This window comes from Cervus canadensis, chromosome 2, assembly GCF_019320065.1.
Source record: "Cervus canadensis isolate Bull #8, Minnesota chromosome 2, ASM1932006v1, whole genome shotgun sequence".
Classification (NCBI taxonomy): Eukaryota; Metazoa; Chordata; class Mammalia; order Artiodactyla; family Cervidae; genus Cervus; species Cervus canadensis.
In genome coordinates this window covers 720627-738058 of record NC_057387.1, presented here as the reverse complement: position 1 = coordinate 738058, position 17432 = coordinate 720627, and the positions used below count along the sequence as shown (strand labels likewise).

General features: G+C 41.5%; 1 protein-coding gene across 1 annotated transcript in view; it reads right to left on the bottom strand.

The window, feature by feature from the left end:
* The window catches only part of ADCY10 (adenylate cyclase 10), a 79027-nt gene that overhangs the window by 57813 nt on the left and 3782 nt on the right, over nucleotides 1-17432 (bottom strand). The window contains exons 5-11 of the mRNA XM_043450092.1: nucleotides 15222-15427; nucleotides 13440-13536; nucleotides 9136-9224; nucleotides 6480-6671; nucleotides 3970-4088; nucleotides 2644-2720; nucleotides 560-749 (exon numbers count right to left, since the gene is read on the bottom strand). Of these exons, the coding sequence (XP_043306027.1) occupies nucleotides 560-749; nucleotides 2644-2720; nucleotides 3970-4088; nucleotides 6480-6671; nucleotides 9136-9224; nucleotides 13440-13536; nucleotides 15222-15427 (970 nt within the window). The remainder of the gene's footprint in view (nucleotides 1-559; nucleotides 750-2643; nucleotides 2721-3969; nucleotides 4089-6479; nucleotides 6672-9135; nucleotides 9225-13439; nucleotides 13537-15221; nucleotides 15428-17432) is intronic.

The following is a 17432-nucleotide window of genomic DNA, read 5'->3' as shown; positions in this document are numbered from 1 at the left end:
GTTAATCCCCTTGGACGCCCCCAGAGGAAGGGACATAGGAGGAGATAAGGCAGGAAAGGCAGGTGGTTACTTTGTGTCTCGTTGCAAGGAATTTTAACGTATCATGAAAATGATTGGCAGGTACTGAGGGATCTTCAGCTCCTAAGTGAGCCCCAACTGGGCTTTGGGAGAATGTGTATCGCTAAGCACCTAGAAGAGGAGCAATCTTTATCAATACCTGAACACACAGTTGAAGTGATCAATAGTTAATGGTTGGTGATTGGGTTCTTTTGAGTCCAAAGAGATACTCAAATGAGAAGACTCTCTTCTTTTTGTACAACCTTTGATAAATTACCATCATAGTCTCAAAATTGACAATAGAGTGGGATCTTCCACCATGTATACTATCAGTGGGATGGAGGAAGATGAAGGAATTTGAAATCTGGGTCTTGGCCTGGGAAGGACTAGATTTTAATTTTCTGAAATGGCTTCAAATCTGAAATTGGTGACCTACTGTTTTTACTATAATTCTCCCACTTCTTTACTACAAAGTACTGCAAGGCCAATGTCCCACACTCACACTTTCTCATTAAGGCCCAAACACTGATACACTGGTCCAGAATCTGCAACACCTTTCATGACTTTCTTTGGAAGCTCTTTAAAAAAGTAGGTTGGTAGGTTGCTGCCATTGTAGGTGACAGAGTCACAGGTCACGATTCCTGGATAGTACATCATCATTCTGGCAGCTATGTTGACTTTTTGACCAATGACTATAATAGGAAGAAGAGAGAAAGACATAGAGCAAGGAGAAAACAGCCATTGAACTCAGTGTAACCTAATGCATATTGTCCCCAGATGGCATTTTTACCCTTTACTCCCTTTGCCTTCACAGATGACACAGCAATCTTACCTGCAACTACCCAGATTTAGCCAATGGCTCCCTTCATTGTTCAGTCGGTAAAGAATCTGCCTGCAATGTAGGAGACCTGGGTTCAATTCCTAGGTTGGGAAGATTCCCTGGAGAAGGAAATGGCAATCCACTCCAGTATTTTTGCCTAGGACATCCCATGGACAGGCCTGGCCGGCTATAGTCCATGGGATTATAAGCGTTGGACACAATTTAGCAACTAAACCACATTTTAGAATATACCAAGAGTTAACTAGCCATTTGAGAGGCTAAGGGGATTATCTGCTCAAGGATTAAAAGCGCCTTGAATATGGAGAGGATTCTCTTAAGTGGGATGGTGAGCAGGGCCTGAGGGCTCTCAGATGAGGTATAGTTGGTCTTCTGCTATTTAAGATAGATACACGTAAGCTTGGACACAGCTTGGACACGTACCACTGACCTCCAAAGGAGGCACAAAATTGGGTCTGTATGTTTCTGTGCATGAGCCTTCATTTGATTTTGTAAGAGTAAGTAAATAGGGCTGGAAGGGGTGTGAATTGTAGGTTTAATTTAGGGGATACTTCAAGAGGGGATACTGCAGTGCACAGACTCTGAACCAGGCTACCTCTCAGCTCTACCTCTACTATGTGTAAATTACTTAGGCAAAATACTTAAACTTTTCCATGCCTTAGTTTTCTAATCTGTAAAGTGGGGTTGATAACAGTACTTCCCTCAGAGGGTAGTTTATGGAGATTGATGAGTTAATACACATAAAGAACTTTGTGAAGTACTGGGCTGCTAGTAAGCCCTCAATTAATACTACTACTAATTAGGTATTAAATGTTGTACTTTGAGATAAACTTGAATACTCCTGATTAAGATACTCATTTTTTAAAGCCAGTTTGTTATGGGGAAATTTGACCATACAATAAAGCATGGTATCATGAGTCTATATATCTATTACCCAGGCTCCCCAACCATTAACCATCCACTCTCCACCTTGTATTATTTTGAAGAAAATCTCAGAGTTGTATTACTTCAGACATAACTGTTTCAGTATTTTATATATATGCAGTATTTTAAATGTATTATTTCTAAGCATTTAAAACCCTAATAGGATTGAACAGGAAAGAGCAGTGAAATCTTGAGATAATACCTACTTACTTTTGAGATTAGTGCTATTTTTCAGTAATGCCAATATTCATAATTTTAAGAATCAGTCCTCATCTATCCCAGGAATTAAAAGGAGTAATCGCTTAATGTTAACAGGAAATTAACATAAAGGCCCATCATGCCCTGAGTGTATGGCCTCCCACGTGTGTGTGTGCTTAGTCACTCAGTTGTGTCCAACTCTTTTGTGACCCCATGAATTGTAACCTACCAGGCTCCTCTGTCCACGAGGATTCTCCAAGGCAAGAATACTGGAGTGGGCTGCCATGCCCTCCTCCAGGGGACCTTCCCAGCCTAGGGATCAAACCCAGGTTTCCCTCATTGCAGGCGGATTCTTTACCATCTGACCCACCAGGGAAGCATGGCCTCCCACAGTTCCCGTCTAAACTGCATATTTCTTATACTCAATCGTAGACCCAGAAATACACATGTTGCAATCATTGCGCTGTCCAGGGACCAACCGATAAGCTGTGGTTTCATCTGAAAGACTGTAAACCTTTGAGCACAGGGTCCATGTCCCGCTAATTTTTGTCCCGCCTCCCACCCAGTCCAGGGGCAAGGCACAGTGCTTGCTGAGAGAAAGCTGGACATAAGCTAGTTCAGCACACCTGTATACTCGTGCCTTACAGAGTGTCCGACGATTCCACAGAAGACAATCCCGCTGGTCACGCCAATGGAAACAGTGCTGGCTCCGGGGGTGGGGAAGAGAAAGAGAGTTGTGGGCAAAGAGGTAAAGACAATGAACACGTAGAAGGCAGGGGGGGTGGGGACGTGGAGATGAATGGAGTCGGGGAGGGGTGGGAAAGAGTTTTCAAAAAAAGAACACTCTTCCCTTTGTAGTTAGGTTAGGGCCATTGTGCATGGCCTGGAGGTATAAAGGAAGGGCAGTTTGAGACAGAGAGCGAAGTTCTTAGAAGTGACAACTCAGTTCACTTTTCTGCTACTTTTAAGTATTCATCTGAGCTATTTTTCTGGAAAATAATCTCATCACCCCAATGGACTTTCAATGTAGAATGATTGTGGTTGTAAAAAAGAAAAAATTAACTATCTTTTGTGATTGCTAGAAAGAACTAAGTCACTTTTTCAAAAGGAAATAACTGTGTAGCATCAAAAACTAACATTTCTAATGCATGAAGATGGCTGCATATACAAATGACTAGAGGCTGAGAAGGTGGAATATTTAGGGCAAAGGGTGGTACCTGTGGTACCTGACCACAAGTCAGGATTATTGGGGTACACAGGGGGAGCCTGAGGGCACTGGGCTCTTGGACAGCCAGGGTCAAAAATGTAAACATTTTCTTAATAATTTTACTGAGTGGATCATCTTGAGGCCAGATCAATATATAAATTTCCAATCCTAGTATTTACTTTGGTGGTGGTGTTTTAGTCACCAAATCATGTCCGACTCTTGCAACCCCATGGACTGTAGCCTGCCAGGTTACTCTGCCCATGAGACTCTTCAGGCAAGAACACTGGAGTGGGTTGCTATTTCTTTCTCCAGGGGATCTTCCCAATCCAGGAATCAAACCTGGGTCTCTGCACTGCAGGCAGATTCTTTACCAACTGAGCTATGAGAAAGCCCTAGTACTTACTTTATCTCCTAGTTATTAAAAATCATCTCAGGTCTCCAACATAGTTTGGAATATGAACCTCTCCCAGGAAGTAAGCCAGAAGTATAGAGAGACAATCCAGTTAGACCCTCTCTGGTACATTTGAATTTGTTAGGAGTATCCTTTCTCTACCTGGCCTTGACCATCCCCCCCATCTGACTGCATCAGGGCTGGGTTTGCTCACCCTACCTGTACATTCAGTAAATAATGAATGTAGACAGAAAGGCACTCAGTCTCCCGCCTTCCTATTCCCTGACCTTTGTCCTGTCTCCCCATATCCTACAACAGAGTCAGGAATCAGATGGAATCAGGGTCAACACTTACCGGATTTTGTGGACCTGAGAGCAGAAATCAAATATATCCACAGCACTCTCCAAGGCATGAGTGACTTCATCAGGTGCCTTTTCCCCAGGAAAACCAAAGACACAGAGAAAAGAGCAGCCCTGTGAGGGAGAAAGGCAGCAAACACAACTGGTGGACTGTTAGTTTTAAACTGGACCGTTTAGATGGCCCAGTGGAGGCTGAGTAGCAATTTTCACTCTCTGAAACAAAGTTCATCAAATATATACCTATTTCATTCTTAGTAAACATTATATAACTTCTCTTGCATCATCAACAGTAGGGTTAGAACCTGAGAGTGTACCCTCCTGTCTACTCTCTACTGTAGCCAAGGTCTTGGGTTGCAAAGTCCTAAGTTTAAGTCCAAAAAGTAGCACAGAGCAAAAGGCACCAGCTCTGAGATCAGAAAATATGTGTTCTCATGCCACTTCCCAAGTGTGGAAACTTGGACAAGTCAATTACACTTTATGAACTTCAGTTTATCAATCTAAATACAGGTATAACTTAGACTTGCTGAGGTTGGTTAGGTTATTGAAAAATTAGTATGTTATATTTACATATATACACATGCACCTCATGAACTCTAAAGTTCTCTTCAGATATTGTTATTATTCATTTTTCTTAAGGATAAAGGCTTACGTTGGGAGTGTTTTTCCTTGGCAGAAAGTTAACTCTTTCAAAGAGACAGTAAACTCTGAAGTTTGGCACTTTTACTATTAGTCCCTTAAAAAATGACTTCAGATGCTATTTTCTGTAAGAAAATAGTGCAGAGTGAATAAAAGTCAATGGGTTAAAAATTTGAGTCTATGTATGTTTTATCTTGATAAAATGCAAAAGAACAGTAAAATGCCTCCGTTTCTTCAACCCTCTCCAAAAAGAATCTGACCAAGTACATGCTTAGTCACTAAGTTGTGTCTGACTCTTGGCCTGCAGGCTCCTCTGTCCACAAGATTTTCCAGGCAAGAATACTAGAGTAAGTTGCCGTTTCCTCTTCTAGGGGAGTTTCCCAAGCTGGGGATCAAACCTGCGTCTCCTGTGTCTCCCGCTTTGGCAGGCACTCTTTAGCACTGGGCCGCCTGGGAAGCCCATCTGACTGAGAGTCGGATTCTCACCGGCACTAGGGTCTGTTGTGGCATTGGTGGGGCAAGGGGCTGGGGGGCCCTGAATCCAGGTCTGTGAAGAGATTCGAGGGCAGCCCTTTGGGGGCACTGGTGGGTTTGCTTTGCTGGGAATTCTGCCTAGTGGCTTGGCAAGACCTCACACTGGCCGTGAGACTGTCAGATCTCATCTGCTGAGTGCTGACTTGAACTAGGCATCACAACAGGTGCTTCACACACATATTTTTAAAAACTTTTAACAATCACTTTAGGCAAATACTATCCTCATTTGAATAATGTCCCTATTTTTATGCAAAATAAATAGGAACAAACTAAGTCTCAGAGAAGTTCAATGACTTGCTAAGGACACACAGCTGGGAACTGTGGGAGCCAGGAACTGTCTCTCCAGGAATTGTCTGGAGTATCTGCAAGACACTAAAAACTGTTCTCTTGGGTCTATGCTCTTTTCTGAGGATACTCATAAATGAATATGGAAGAAAGTATCAGACTACACTGGACTGGAGGTCTCCGTTGCCTCAGAGCTCCCACAGAACAGAGTATTTCTCATACAAAAATTAATTATTTCTGCCTGGTTCTGTGACAACCTGTGAGAGTTTCTCGCCTCTGCAGCCCAGCCCTAGCTTTCTGTCACTGCCAATGCTCATTGTGTTTTTTTAATCAGTGAGTGAATGAGTGTGGAGCAGTAATTAAGTGCTCCACTCTTGCAATACAAAATCACCTGAGATGGTGAAATCAATTCTCATGAGCACTACTATGATAATTTATCACATCATTTTTCTCTGAACAGATGAAGACCAGATTGAAAAAATTGAGAGCTAAAGGTGACACCCCCACCCCATCTCAATTAAGGAGCTGAAAGGGGAGCTGGAAGTGCACGTATGGCAGGTGGAGATTATAGCTTCTAGGCTAGGATGGTTACTAGAAGGCTGACCTAAAATCTCTGGGAGATTCATTATACGCTGGATGCCAGATGTATGTACATACAGTGAAAGCTAGTTGAATACAGTGGTTAAGAGCACAGACCAAGAAGGCACACTACCTGGGTCTGAAATCCAGTCCACCACTTAATCTTATTTTGGCTCACTATCCTTAGCTTTACCTAAACATCCTCATCTGTAAAATAGGGACAATAACAACAATACCTACCACTTAGAGTAGGCATGTGAAGAAAGAAGTAATATGTGTAAAAGTGTGGAGAAAAATGCCTAGCACACATTGAGTGCCACATCCACCATGTAGGCTGTTATTATATTATAAATAAAGACTGATGCTTCTAGATTAAACGTGTCTATTCCTTCTCTTTCTCCCATGTCCATGGACATAATGCTAATCTTAAATTATTGGTAGGATTCCACATCTTTAGTGTGGGAAATTTACCTTGTCAAACATGAAGACTTTGTTGATTTGGCCTCGGAAGACCCTCAGGACAGAATTAATGTGCACGCAGGCATCCTGAATAGCTGAGCCTATGACTTCTGCTTTATCTTGGTCCTTAAACATCAGGTTCACAAACATAACTGTCACGGGGCGAAGCTCAGACAAATAACCCCGAAGCTGTTTGTCATCAATCTGTAATTTAGAAGGAAGCTTTCCTTAACATGTGTCCTTGGCAGTGGATCTTTCCTCCCAATATCATCACCACCACACCCAAAATTATCACTGGGAGGGAACTAGCCTTTTGAGGTTCTCTAGGGAAACTGAAGTTATCAAAGTTGGGAGGTAGAACACAGCAGAGCCAGCCTAAAGTCAAAAAGATGGAAATGGAATGGACTATCAAAATCTCTTCCGATAGGAACTTACAAGCCTGCTCATTTTTGGCCAGCCACCACTCCCTTGTTCCAACTGCTAGCTCCCTCAGCCAATATGAGCCATCACAATAAAAGAACTGCTGTTTCTTTTGGCTCTCTAACAATTTAGGAATAAGAATAGCCTGCTACGTAATTCAACCTAATATTTTCATAGCAAGGTACTTTTCAGAATATTTCCATATTCCATCCTCCTTCATCCTCAAATGAAATAAAATTACATTATCCTCATTTTACTAATTAGATAACTGAGGGATAGAGAGATAAGAAAATTTTCCAAGTCATATGGGAAAACAGTATCAAACAAAATCCAAATCTATGGACTTCTATTTGTAGCACCCCCTTGCCTCTCTTTGGTGTTATATTTCATTCAGTTCCCATCTTCACTCTAAGTCTATCCAAACAGGCACAGGGAAGGGAAAGGTGAGTGTTTCCCAAATTATCCCTATCCCTACCAGTAGGGATTATCCCTACCTATTCATTAGCCCTGGATTTTGTTAAATTTAAGTACATAACAAAACAATGGGGGAGAAGTATTGCATTTTTTTCTCCCCCAGACAACACAAAAGTGTCAGATTCTCCATTGACAATAAGAAACACATCTGGATGAAAAAGGAAATTGTGTACAGGGAATCTTGGAATCATGCTTCCAAGCTGAGGTTTCATGTACTTTTCATAAAAGATGATTTAATAATTTCTAACTAGGCAACATGATCATTTTCTTTGATTTTTCAAATGAATTTAGGTAATTAATATTAAATACATAATACTAAACATGTTAAAGAAATTAAATTATTCCATCAGGCCATGTATTCTGAATTTTGGTTTGAAAAATTCAACCAGATCTTTGTTCGTTAAGTGCGGGGACAGACCTTGGTAAAGCTGTAAAGCATCTGTCTTTTGCCTCCTTTCGGCTCCCAAGCTGCTGTTGCTTAGCCCGTGTTTGTCACTCCTACTCAGAATTTTCACAGTGACTCACAGAACCTCTCTTACATCCCTTTCCTGCAGACCTTGCTCTCAGCTAGTAGCAGCTGAAGAAGCATATTATCTTAGAGGGAGGGAGGGGAAGAGTGGGATGGCTCTCTTGAGCTTCAAAAATCTTAAAGAATCCCACAGTTGCAGGCACTAGAGGGAGTGTCTGGAAAATCCCATGGATGGAGGAGCCTGGTAGGCTACAGTCCATGGGGTTGCTAAGAGTCGGACACGACTGAGTGACTTCACTTTCACTTTTCACTTTCCTGCATTGGAGAAGGAAATGGCAACACACTCCAGTGTTCTTGCCTGGAGAATCTCAGGGACGGGGGAGCCTGATGGGCTGCCGTCTCTGGGGTCACACAGAGTCGGACACGACTGATGCGACTTAGCAGCAGCAGGGGGAGTGTTTCTCAATTGAGTGAAAGGTACAGGGGGGCATTCTGACAGCTCTTCAACCCACACTGTGAAGGCAGCTGCCCACAGATCAGGCTTGTACCACAAATATTTCCTCTAGGACATAACTGCATTTTGACAGGATTAAGAATTAAAATAGGCATTGTATTAGAGAGGATGTATACAGCCTCTGAAAGAAATGTAGGGTTCAGAGAGAACAGGGTTCAAATCCTAGCTACATTTCTTACTTTATAATCTCAGGAAAGTTCATGGTATCATTCTGTCTCTGTTTTCTCATATATAATGGATAAATACATTTGCCAAGGATTGTGAAGAATAAATACATGAAACAGTAGAGTGTCTGGCATATGGTGAGTGCTGAGAAATAGTTACAATTTGAACAGTTAATGCCTTTGGAAGAACCTGGATCTAAGCAAATGAGAAGGGAAAACTCTAGGGGCTAGAGGTACTTCTGAGAGTTCTAATTATCTGTATTAACTTTCAAAGCTTAAGATATAATTCAAGTGACAAGAGAAACAGTATCATTCACTTGCTATGTGACATGTAGAAAAGACATGTGATGTTCTTTTGTGTGTGTGTGTGACATGTTCTTATACGCTTGCGACACTTTCAGTTTGCCCAGTTGTATAAGGCCTAGTTTACCCCTGCTGTCACAGCGTAATTATGAGTAATACCCGTTTTAATTCTTAAAAACATTCTGATTTGAACACGTGGAGAATGTCAGCCCCACCTCTTTCTATTTCAATGAAACATTTTACAAGCTACTGATTTTCTTGATCTTAGCAGCTGTCCAAGATCCCTGACACCCCAAAAGTCAATGAATTAAATTATTCAAATACCTGCTTCAATATGCTTTCCATCACATACTTTTGTAGGGACAATTCCAGTTCAGGATCAGACTCTAGCATGCAAGCAAGTCTCAGGAGGTCTAAGAGGGCAGGAGAGGTAGGATCAGAAAGGGAAGCTTGGCTCTGCAATGTGGGAGAGAGGTGCCTCCCAGTCCCCATTCCCTTGGGCAGTAGTCTTCACTGTTCAGTCAGAAAACTCTGGGCTACTTCGTGGCCAAATAGGGCCAAGGGAAAGCCAATGAGACGTTCTCAGAAGTTGAGGGTTTCCCAAAATTCAGTTGCATGTAGCTCAAAACCCTGTTCTGAATGTCATCACACTTCAGAACTTAAGGAGACTTTCACCTCCATACTTGAGCTAAAAGTATTGTCACAGGTGATGGGAATAAACAGATGAGGGGATGATAATGGAGGACAATGATGACGGAATGCAGGGGATGATCGAGTTGAAAGAGCAGCATAAGTTAAGAGTCAGGAGACTGGCTTCTGATCCCAGGTTTGATACCAGCTTGCTGTGTGACTCTGGACAAGTCACTTCACTGCCCTGGTTGACTCTTATTTCCTCATCCAGGAAACAAGCACCAGGCTTTCATCATCTCTATGATTATTTTCACTATAATGGTTGATTGTTTCATACTCTATAAAATAGACTGTTAGGAGGTGGTAAGAATGAATTTGAAGAAATAAAAAAATAATGGAAAGAAATTATGATAGGTTTTCAGCAGGGAATACAAGAATGATAATAATGTGAAAAAGATGAAAAATAATGGTGGAGTCTGAAAAGGATACAAATTGGGGAGCAAATGTTTGTATTGAATGTATTCAAAACCTAGTATATTTTAAATGCTGTGCTAGGCACTGTGTGGGAATAAAAAGTTATTAGGAAATTGAGTTTTTCCTGGAGGCACTTAAGCCCATTCAAGTATAATATGTATAGAAAAAGTTAAATACAAAAAAGACCAAATGGGCTAATAGATTATAAAGACCAGAGACACTCAGTGAAATCAGTGGTCTAGATAAACTGGTTTAATCAGAAAAGGGTTAAAAAGAGAACTAGGAATTTTACTGAATCTTGAATAACTTGTGGCTTTTTACTAGAAGGATGCACGCCCAGCAGATGTAGGTTAAAGTCAAGAATGAGCAGAGTATGTTAAAGAATTGGTAAAGACTAAACTGGCATGAGCCCCATGTGAGTATGGGAGATTAATAAGAAATGATGCTGAGCAGACTGTGGAGAGAAGCAAAGAGCTCAGGAGGAGACCAGGCACTGTAAAGGTCTAGACGATCATGGTGACAAAAGTTTGTTGTTCAGTTGCTCAGTCGTATCTGACTATTTGCAGCCCCAGGGATTGCAGTACACCAGGCTTCCCTGTCCTTCACCATCTCCTGCAGTTTGCTCAAACTCATGTCCATTGAGTTGGGGCTGCCATCCAATCAGCTTGTCCCCTGTCACCCCCTTCTCCAGCCTTCAATCTTTCCCAGCATCAGGGTGTTCACATCAGGTGGCCAAAGTATTGGAGCTTCAGCATCAGTCCTTTCAATGGATAGTCAGGGTTGATTTTCTTTACAATTGACTGGTTTGATCTCCTTGCTATCCAAGGGACTCATGAAGTGAAGAGAAGTTGCTCAGTCATGTCCGACTCTTTGCGACTCCCCATGGACTGTAGCCCACCAGACTCCTCGGTCCATGGGATTTTCCAGGCATGAATACTGGAGTGGGTTGCCATTTCCTTCTCCAGGGGATCTTCCCGACCCAGGGATTGAACCCAGGTGTCCTGCATTGTAGGCAGACACTTTACCATCCAAGCTACCAGGGAAGAGACAAATAATAAGGAATTTGGCCGGTCTTTGCTTCTAATCCCAGAGTAACTTCTAAATCTTTGGAATTTCCCAGATCATGAAACTGTCTCTGTTATTCATGGTGGGTCCTTTGGACCACACCTGAATTTATACTAATGAGATGACTTAGGATAGGTGTCTATCTGCAAAGACCAAACATGTGATAAGAGGGTTGGTGCTTTGAACCAGGTGTTAAGAGCCTAACCTTCATGACATCTGAGGAGGGAAAAGGGGCTGGAGATTTAGTTCAATTATAAGCCCAATGGGGTTTCCCTGGTGGTTCAGATGGTAAAGAATCTGCCTGCAATGCAGGAGACCCAAGTTCAATCCCTGGGTCTGGAAGATCCCCGGGGAAGGGAATGGCTACACATTCCAGTATTCTTGCCTGGAGAATTCCATGGACAGAGGAACCTGACAGGCAGTCCATGGGGTCGAAAAGAGACAGACAGGACTGAACACCTAACGCTTTCACTTTTCACTATGAGGCCAGTTTTTCATAGTACATGCCTATTAAATAAACCACCAATAAAATATGTGAACCTCTGCTTCCCTGGCTGGTAAATACTTTGATGTTCAAGGAGCATGATGTGTCCTGACAATCAAGAAGCTTCATATTTGGGACTCTCCCAGACCTTATCCTATGTGTTCAGAGACCAATACAATACTGGTCCTCATTTGTATTCTTTACAATAAAACCATAATTATAAGCATAGTACTTTCCAGAGTTCTGTGAGTTATTATAGTGAAGTATTGAACTTGAGAGCATTGTGAGAACCCTTGGATTTGTAGCCAGTTGGTCAGAAGTGCAGGTGACTTACTAATCTCAGAGCTTGTAGCTGTTGATAAGAGAAGTCTTATGGAAGACTCCATCTCTCTGTGCTGACTCCAGGTAGTTAGCACCAGAATTGCACTGTGGTATTGCAGAGCCCAAAATAAGTTACTGAAGGCATTATTAAGATCTCGGAGATGGGATAAGGTACAGTTCAAGGAGTATATCACTAGATTTTCTCCATCCTTGGAGCTTTTGGGTTCTTGGCCTTTCCTGGTCAATTTGCCTACAGTTCCCCTGAACACCCCTCTCATCCCATTACCTACTGCAGTTTTGTAAAATTACAATCTAAATTTGTGATGTTCAAAATATTCAAGACCTACACAAAAATGGTGACAAAGAAGAATGATTCAAAGATGTTTCTGAAGTTTCTAGTCTGGATAAAGGAACAGTTTCAGGGAAAGATAAGTAGCATAGAATTGAGACATTGTTGAAATAAATTTCTAGGCCCAAGATAAGCTGCTCCCTATCCAGCATGCCATGTCAGCAAACCAAGACTTAGATTAATTTTTGTGTCCCAGTAAATGCTCCACTTAACCAGAAAAGCAGTAATCATAGTCAGCCAATCCCTAAATGCCTAGTCAACTCCCAGCCTTCTTACCCCAAACAAGACTGAATATATGACCCCAGCCAATCAGATACTTTCTGTTTGTCTCTTCCTTGTTCTTTATTCTTTAGCCTTTCCTTGTTCTTTACTTTTTTTTTTTTTTTTTTTGTGTTCTTTACTTTTTACTTCTTGCCTTCCACACCATTTTGCAGGAGACTGTCTACTTCATGAAGTACTAAAGTTTGTTATCACCTAAATTGTCCTGCATTCCTCACACTAGTCCCAGCCCTGCTGGCAGTCATAGGGAAATCCAGCATAGATTAATGGTTCCACAAAACGTCAGTAGAGAAGACCAGACAGTCCAAGACAGATTCCTGGAATCATCAACATTCAAGGAACAGAAGGGGAACTGAAAATGGGTAGTTTGACGGGTAAAAGCAAAACTAGGAAATAATATTTTTGAACTCAAGGAATGAGGAGAAGATAATACCTAGAAAAGAGAGTAATCTAAAGCCAATCACCTAGTTATGAGGCCTGAAGAGAGGTCAGCTGGTTTGGTAAGTTGACGGCTATTAACACCTTGACATAAACGGTCCCAGGAGATGGGGGGAAAGTGGACAGAAGCTAGACGTCAGGGACTCAAGACTGACAAGTAGGAGAACACATGCTCTCCATCCCCACCTCAAGGTGCATGTAATCAATGCTTATTGGGTGAATAATTAAAAGAGAGGACAGAAGAAGAGGTAGAGACACACAGATTACCCTTGAGAAGTCTGGTGCTGAATGTTAGAAGGGAAAAGTAGGATTCATAGATTTTTTTTTTTCCTTTTTTCATGGAGAAGACTTGCAAATGTTTGGAAGATGAGGGAAAGGGGTCATTGCCAAGGGAGAAGCAGAGGACCTAAGGAGGGTTTTACTTAGAATAGCTATTGTGGGGAATGGGAAGGAGGTCCCCTTTGTATGCTGCTGGGACTGTGAACTGTATTGAAGACACCAATCACTTGTAATGGAGCCCTTGGCATTGGTATAAGACCCTACAGACCACTGGTAGAGGCAAGGCTCTTGAGTATAGAGGGTACTTACTTTTGTGGTCACCAGAAGGATAATAATCCATGAAGGCCATACACTTTGTGAAAAATTCGTCAAAGTTAAAAGAAGGGGGTGGTTTTAAGAAATTAACCTAAATTGAAAATAAAAAGAGAAAGGGAGAAGTTTTTGGTTATTCTGAGGGTTGCCTGGTCCTTTGAATATAATTTCTCAACAGAAAGGGCAGGGTGTTGAATGTCCCAAACATGATAATCAGACACTGGCATATTTCAACAGTGAAGAGCTTTAATTTGCATGTAATGACATTAAAAATATCTCTGATTATTGTTAAGATCTCAATATTCAGTATATATACAGCAGGCCCTTCCAGGGAACTAACCTGTATACTCTTCCACTCTTATAACTTTTTTCTTTTTTTCTTATTACTTTACAACATTTTAATTGAAATAATACTTGGTTAAACTGCATACCATTTCTCTCTTACAAGTGTAAAAGGACAATGGGTGCTGATGTCCCAAAAGGTATTAGGAATATCACCAGTAATAAAATTCGTATCAAGATCATGAACTCCAAGATATGATACATAGAGAATGGCACAACCTTATATCTGTAATATTTTTGCCTCCAAAAGTGGATAACCTTTAGTCCAATAATGAGAAACTATCAGGCAAAACAAAATTGAGGAACATACACCAAAATAACTGATTAATACTCATGTTAAGTGTCAAGTTCATAAAAGACAAGGAAAAACTGTTTTACAGATTGCAGGAGACTAAGTTAAAAATAACAGTGCAGGGTGAAATCATGGATAGAATCCTGGAAAACTCACTAAGGACATTAGTGGGAAAACAGGTGAAATCCAAATAAGGCCTTTAATTAGTGAATAGTATACTCTACCAATGTCAGTTTTCAGGTTTTGACTATTGCACTCTGGTTATGAAGAATGTTAACATTTGTGGAAGCTGGCTAATGGATATATGGAAACACTCTATTGTTTCTGAACTTTTCTGTGAGTTTAAACTTAATTTAAAAATTAAAAACAAATTTTAAAGATATAAGTAATGATTGAAGAAGATTGGGGGAGCAGAGGCATTGCTATCAGCCAGCTAGGTCATGCAGCCATGATGTGTATTACTGGAAGAGTGAGCCTGGGAGGCTAGGAGGGGTGTAGACTGATGCATAGGGCATGGTGTGGGGTTCTCATCTTCGCCGGCAACTCCATGGATTCACCATCTTTTCTTTCCATCTGCCAAGCAGTCCTGTTCCTGGTTCAGTTAGCAGCAGAGCTCTCCTTTCTTTCTCAAATTGGCTATATCCCAGGGACAGTTCTGCTTATAGTCCAGCTTCAACTTAACTACAGTGTTTTCTGCTAGGCAGGGCTCATGGAAAATTCCTTTCCCTCCATAGTCTTTGCTGTCCCCACTCGCCTCCAGTTCTCATCCTCTGTGATCACTTGCCTTGACTTAGGAGTGTTGAGGAGAGAACTTGAGGGCCAATGGCAGCCTCCAAAACTATTGTACAACGCTCTGCTCCCAGGGAATAGCCAGGAAATTTTTCATTAAACAAGTGCACTAGTCCCACCAAAGGCCTCCATACCCAGATTCCACATCCTTAGTTACCACAGAAAAGCTGACCACTTCCTCTTGAGCTCACCAGGCTCGGTTCCTCCCAGAGGAGAAGTCCTGGGCTAACACTTTTTCATCTAACCCAGACTGACCCCATCCGAGTCTCCAGCTTCATAGAACCAGTGGCTCTTCTGGCAGGAGGCCCCTGGCATGGACTGGCAGAACTTTCGGCAAGTAGGAGCATCACACCTACCTTAACTGCTCTCTGATCTGGAATCCTCTCAATTTCAATCATGCTCCTGTCGCAGAGCTGCCAGCAGTTTGGGGATAGAATGACGTCATTCACCTGTGCCATGTTCTGCGCGAGGCGCACGTCATCTACGGCCTGACCAATCACCAGAAAGTAGTTTCGAGTTTCATCTCCAAAGACCAGCATGCTGATGTGGCCAGCAGCCAGTCCTGGCAGGAAGGCAAGCAAGGGTTTGCGTGAGAAGTTCTGGCCTAGTCCCCAGGAACATGGCTTCTTGGACAATCAGAATCTTTTGCATCTCAGAGAAAAGTCTAGTCTCTAAAATTTTGCTTAGAAATCAGTGAATGTCTCTCGTGGGCCCAGGCCTTCCCAAATGCCTTTGCTCCGAAATCTAGAAAGTTAGCTATTTGCACCATTTTGTGACATTTAGCTCCCTAGATAGCCCTGCTGCTACTGCTAAGTCACTTCAGTCGTGTCCGACTCTGTGTGACCCCATAGACGGCAGCCCACCAGGTTCCACCGTCCCTGGGATTCTCCAGGCAAGAACACTGGAGTGGGTTGCCATTTCCTTCTCCAATGCATGAAAGTGAAAAGTGAAAGTGAAGTCACTCAGTCGTGTCCGACTCTTAGCAACCCCATGGACTGTAGCCTACCAGGCTCCTCCATCCATGGGATTTTCCAGGCAAGAGTACTGGAGTGGGGTGCCATTGCCTTCTATACTAGATAGCCCTATCACTCCTCAGAGTTATTTTATTTTTTCTTCAATTTATTTATACTTCAAACTACTTCTTATTTATACAGAGGACAATTTCAATGACTTCTGTTTGGGAAAGATTTGCATTTTATCAGAGATGAGGTTCTAGTTAAAAAGTAACACTTAGCGTGAAATTTCAGGCAACAGATAGACAAGAAAAGGTTGGAGAAATGAGCAGGTATTTTGACTGTCAAGTGTTCCATCCCAAGAATGTGTCTTCTAGTTGTTTTCAAGTTGAGAGCTGAAGATTTTGGTACCAAAACAACAAAAGATAGAATGTTTTAAAATATGACATGTAAAAAATATATGTGTAAATGAGCTGTGATACACAGTTCTTTTAAATTACCATAATTAACATAATCAAAGGTTGTTTTTTATCTTTGCTCTCTGATGTGCTAATTTGTCAAGACTGAATTCCCCTGATATATACATATACAGGGGGTTTGTTTTCCCTCTGAAGTACATGGATGCTTAGGCTGGTTAAAAGATGCTGGTTACCTTTTCTTTAATAGCCATTAAGTATGCACCTGAAGGGTCCCCATCATTTTTCAAGAAGAATAATACGCCAAAACTCTCTAGGTGGTAACTTGGAAAGAAATATTTAGTATTATAACAAATCTGATTTTTTTTAACAGAAGATTTAAAAATCTTGGAAAATTAAAAAAAAAAAATCTTGGAAAATTTGAGTAACCTAAAGCATGGGTCCCCAACCTCTGGGATCTAAAACCTGATGATCTGAGGTAGAGCTGATATAATAATAATAGAAATAAAGTGCACAATAAATGTAATGTGATTGAATCATCCCAAAACCACCGTCCCCCCATGCCAGTCCATGGAAAAATTGTCTTTCACAAAATCAGTCCCGGGTGCCAAAAATTTGGGGACTGCTGACCTAAGGAAAACTGAGAGCAGTTGATTGGATAACCTCTGATCCATCTTCTTATCACCTCTGATATTCAAGAATTCTAAAGTTTACAGTTAGGTAGACATGAATACCAACAGCACCAGCTGTAACTCATCATTTACACCTATCAGAATTTCATTTTCCACCTGTGAAATAGATCCCACACTGCCTATACCTCAGGAGTGTGGTGAAGCAGAAATGACACTGTGTAATGTCTGCAATACAATATGGAAATACCAGTGATCGTTATTGTATGTGTGAATTTAAGAAGCCCTCTGTTAAGTGGAGCTGTGTTGCAGGCTGACCTTTTAAGCTTTTCTTGCACATGATTCTTATGAAGTGGGGGAGGACTAGTCCTAAAACATTGTTGAATCTATGTAATCACAAGCTGCTCCGTACTGTGCTTAATAATAAGCATTGCTGACAGCAGCAAGGCCTAAAAATAATAGCAATAGTAACGATAAAGAGTATTTTGTGGAGTGGTTGTGCCAGGTACTATTCTAACCATTCAAATTTACTTTTTGTAAAAGTTATGAGGTGGATATTAGGAGTTCTC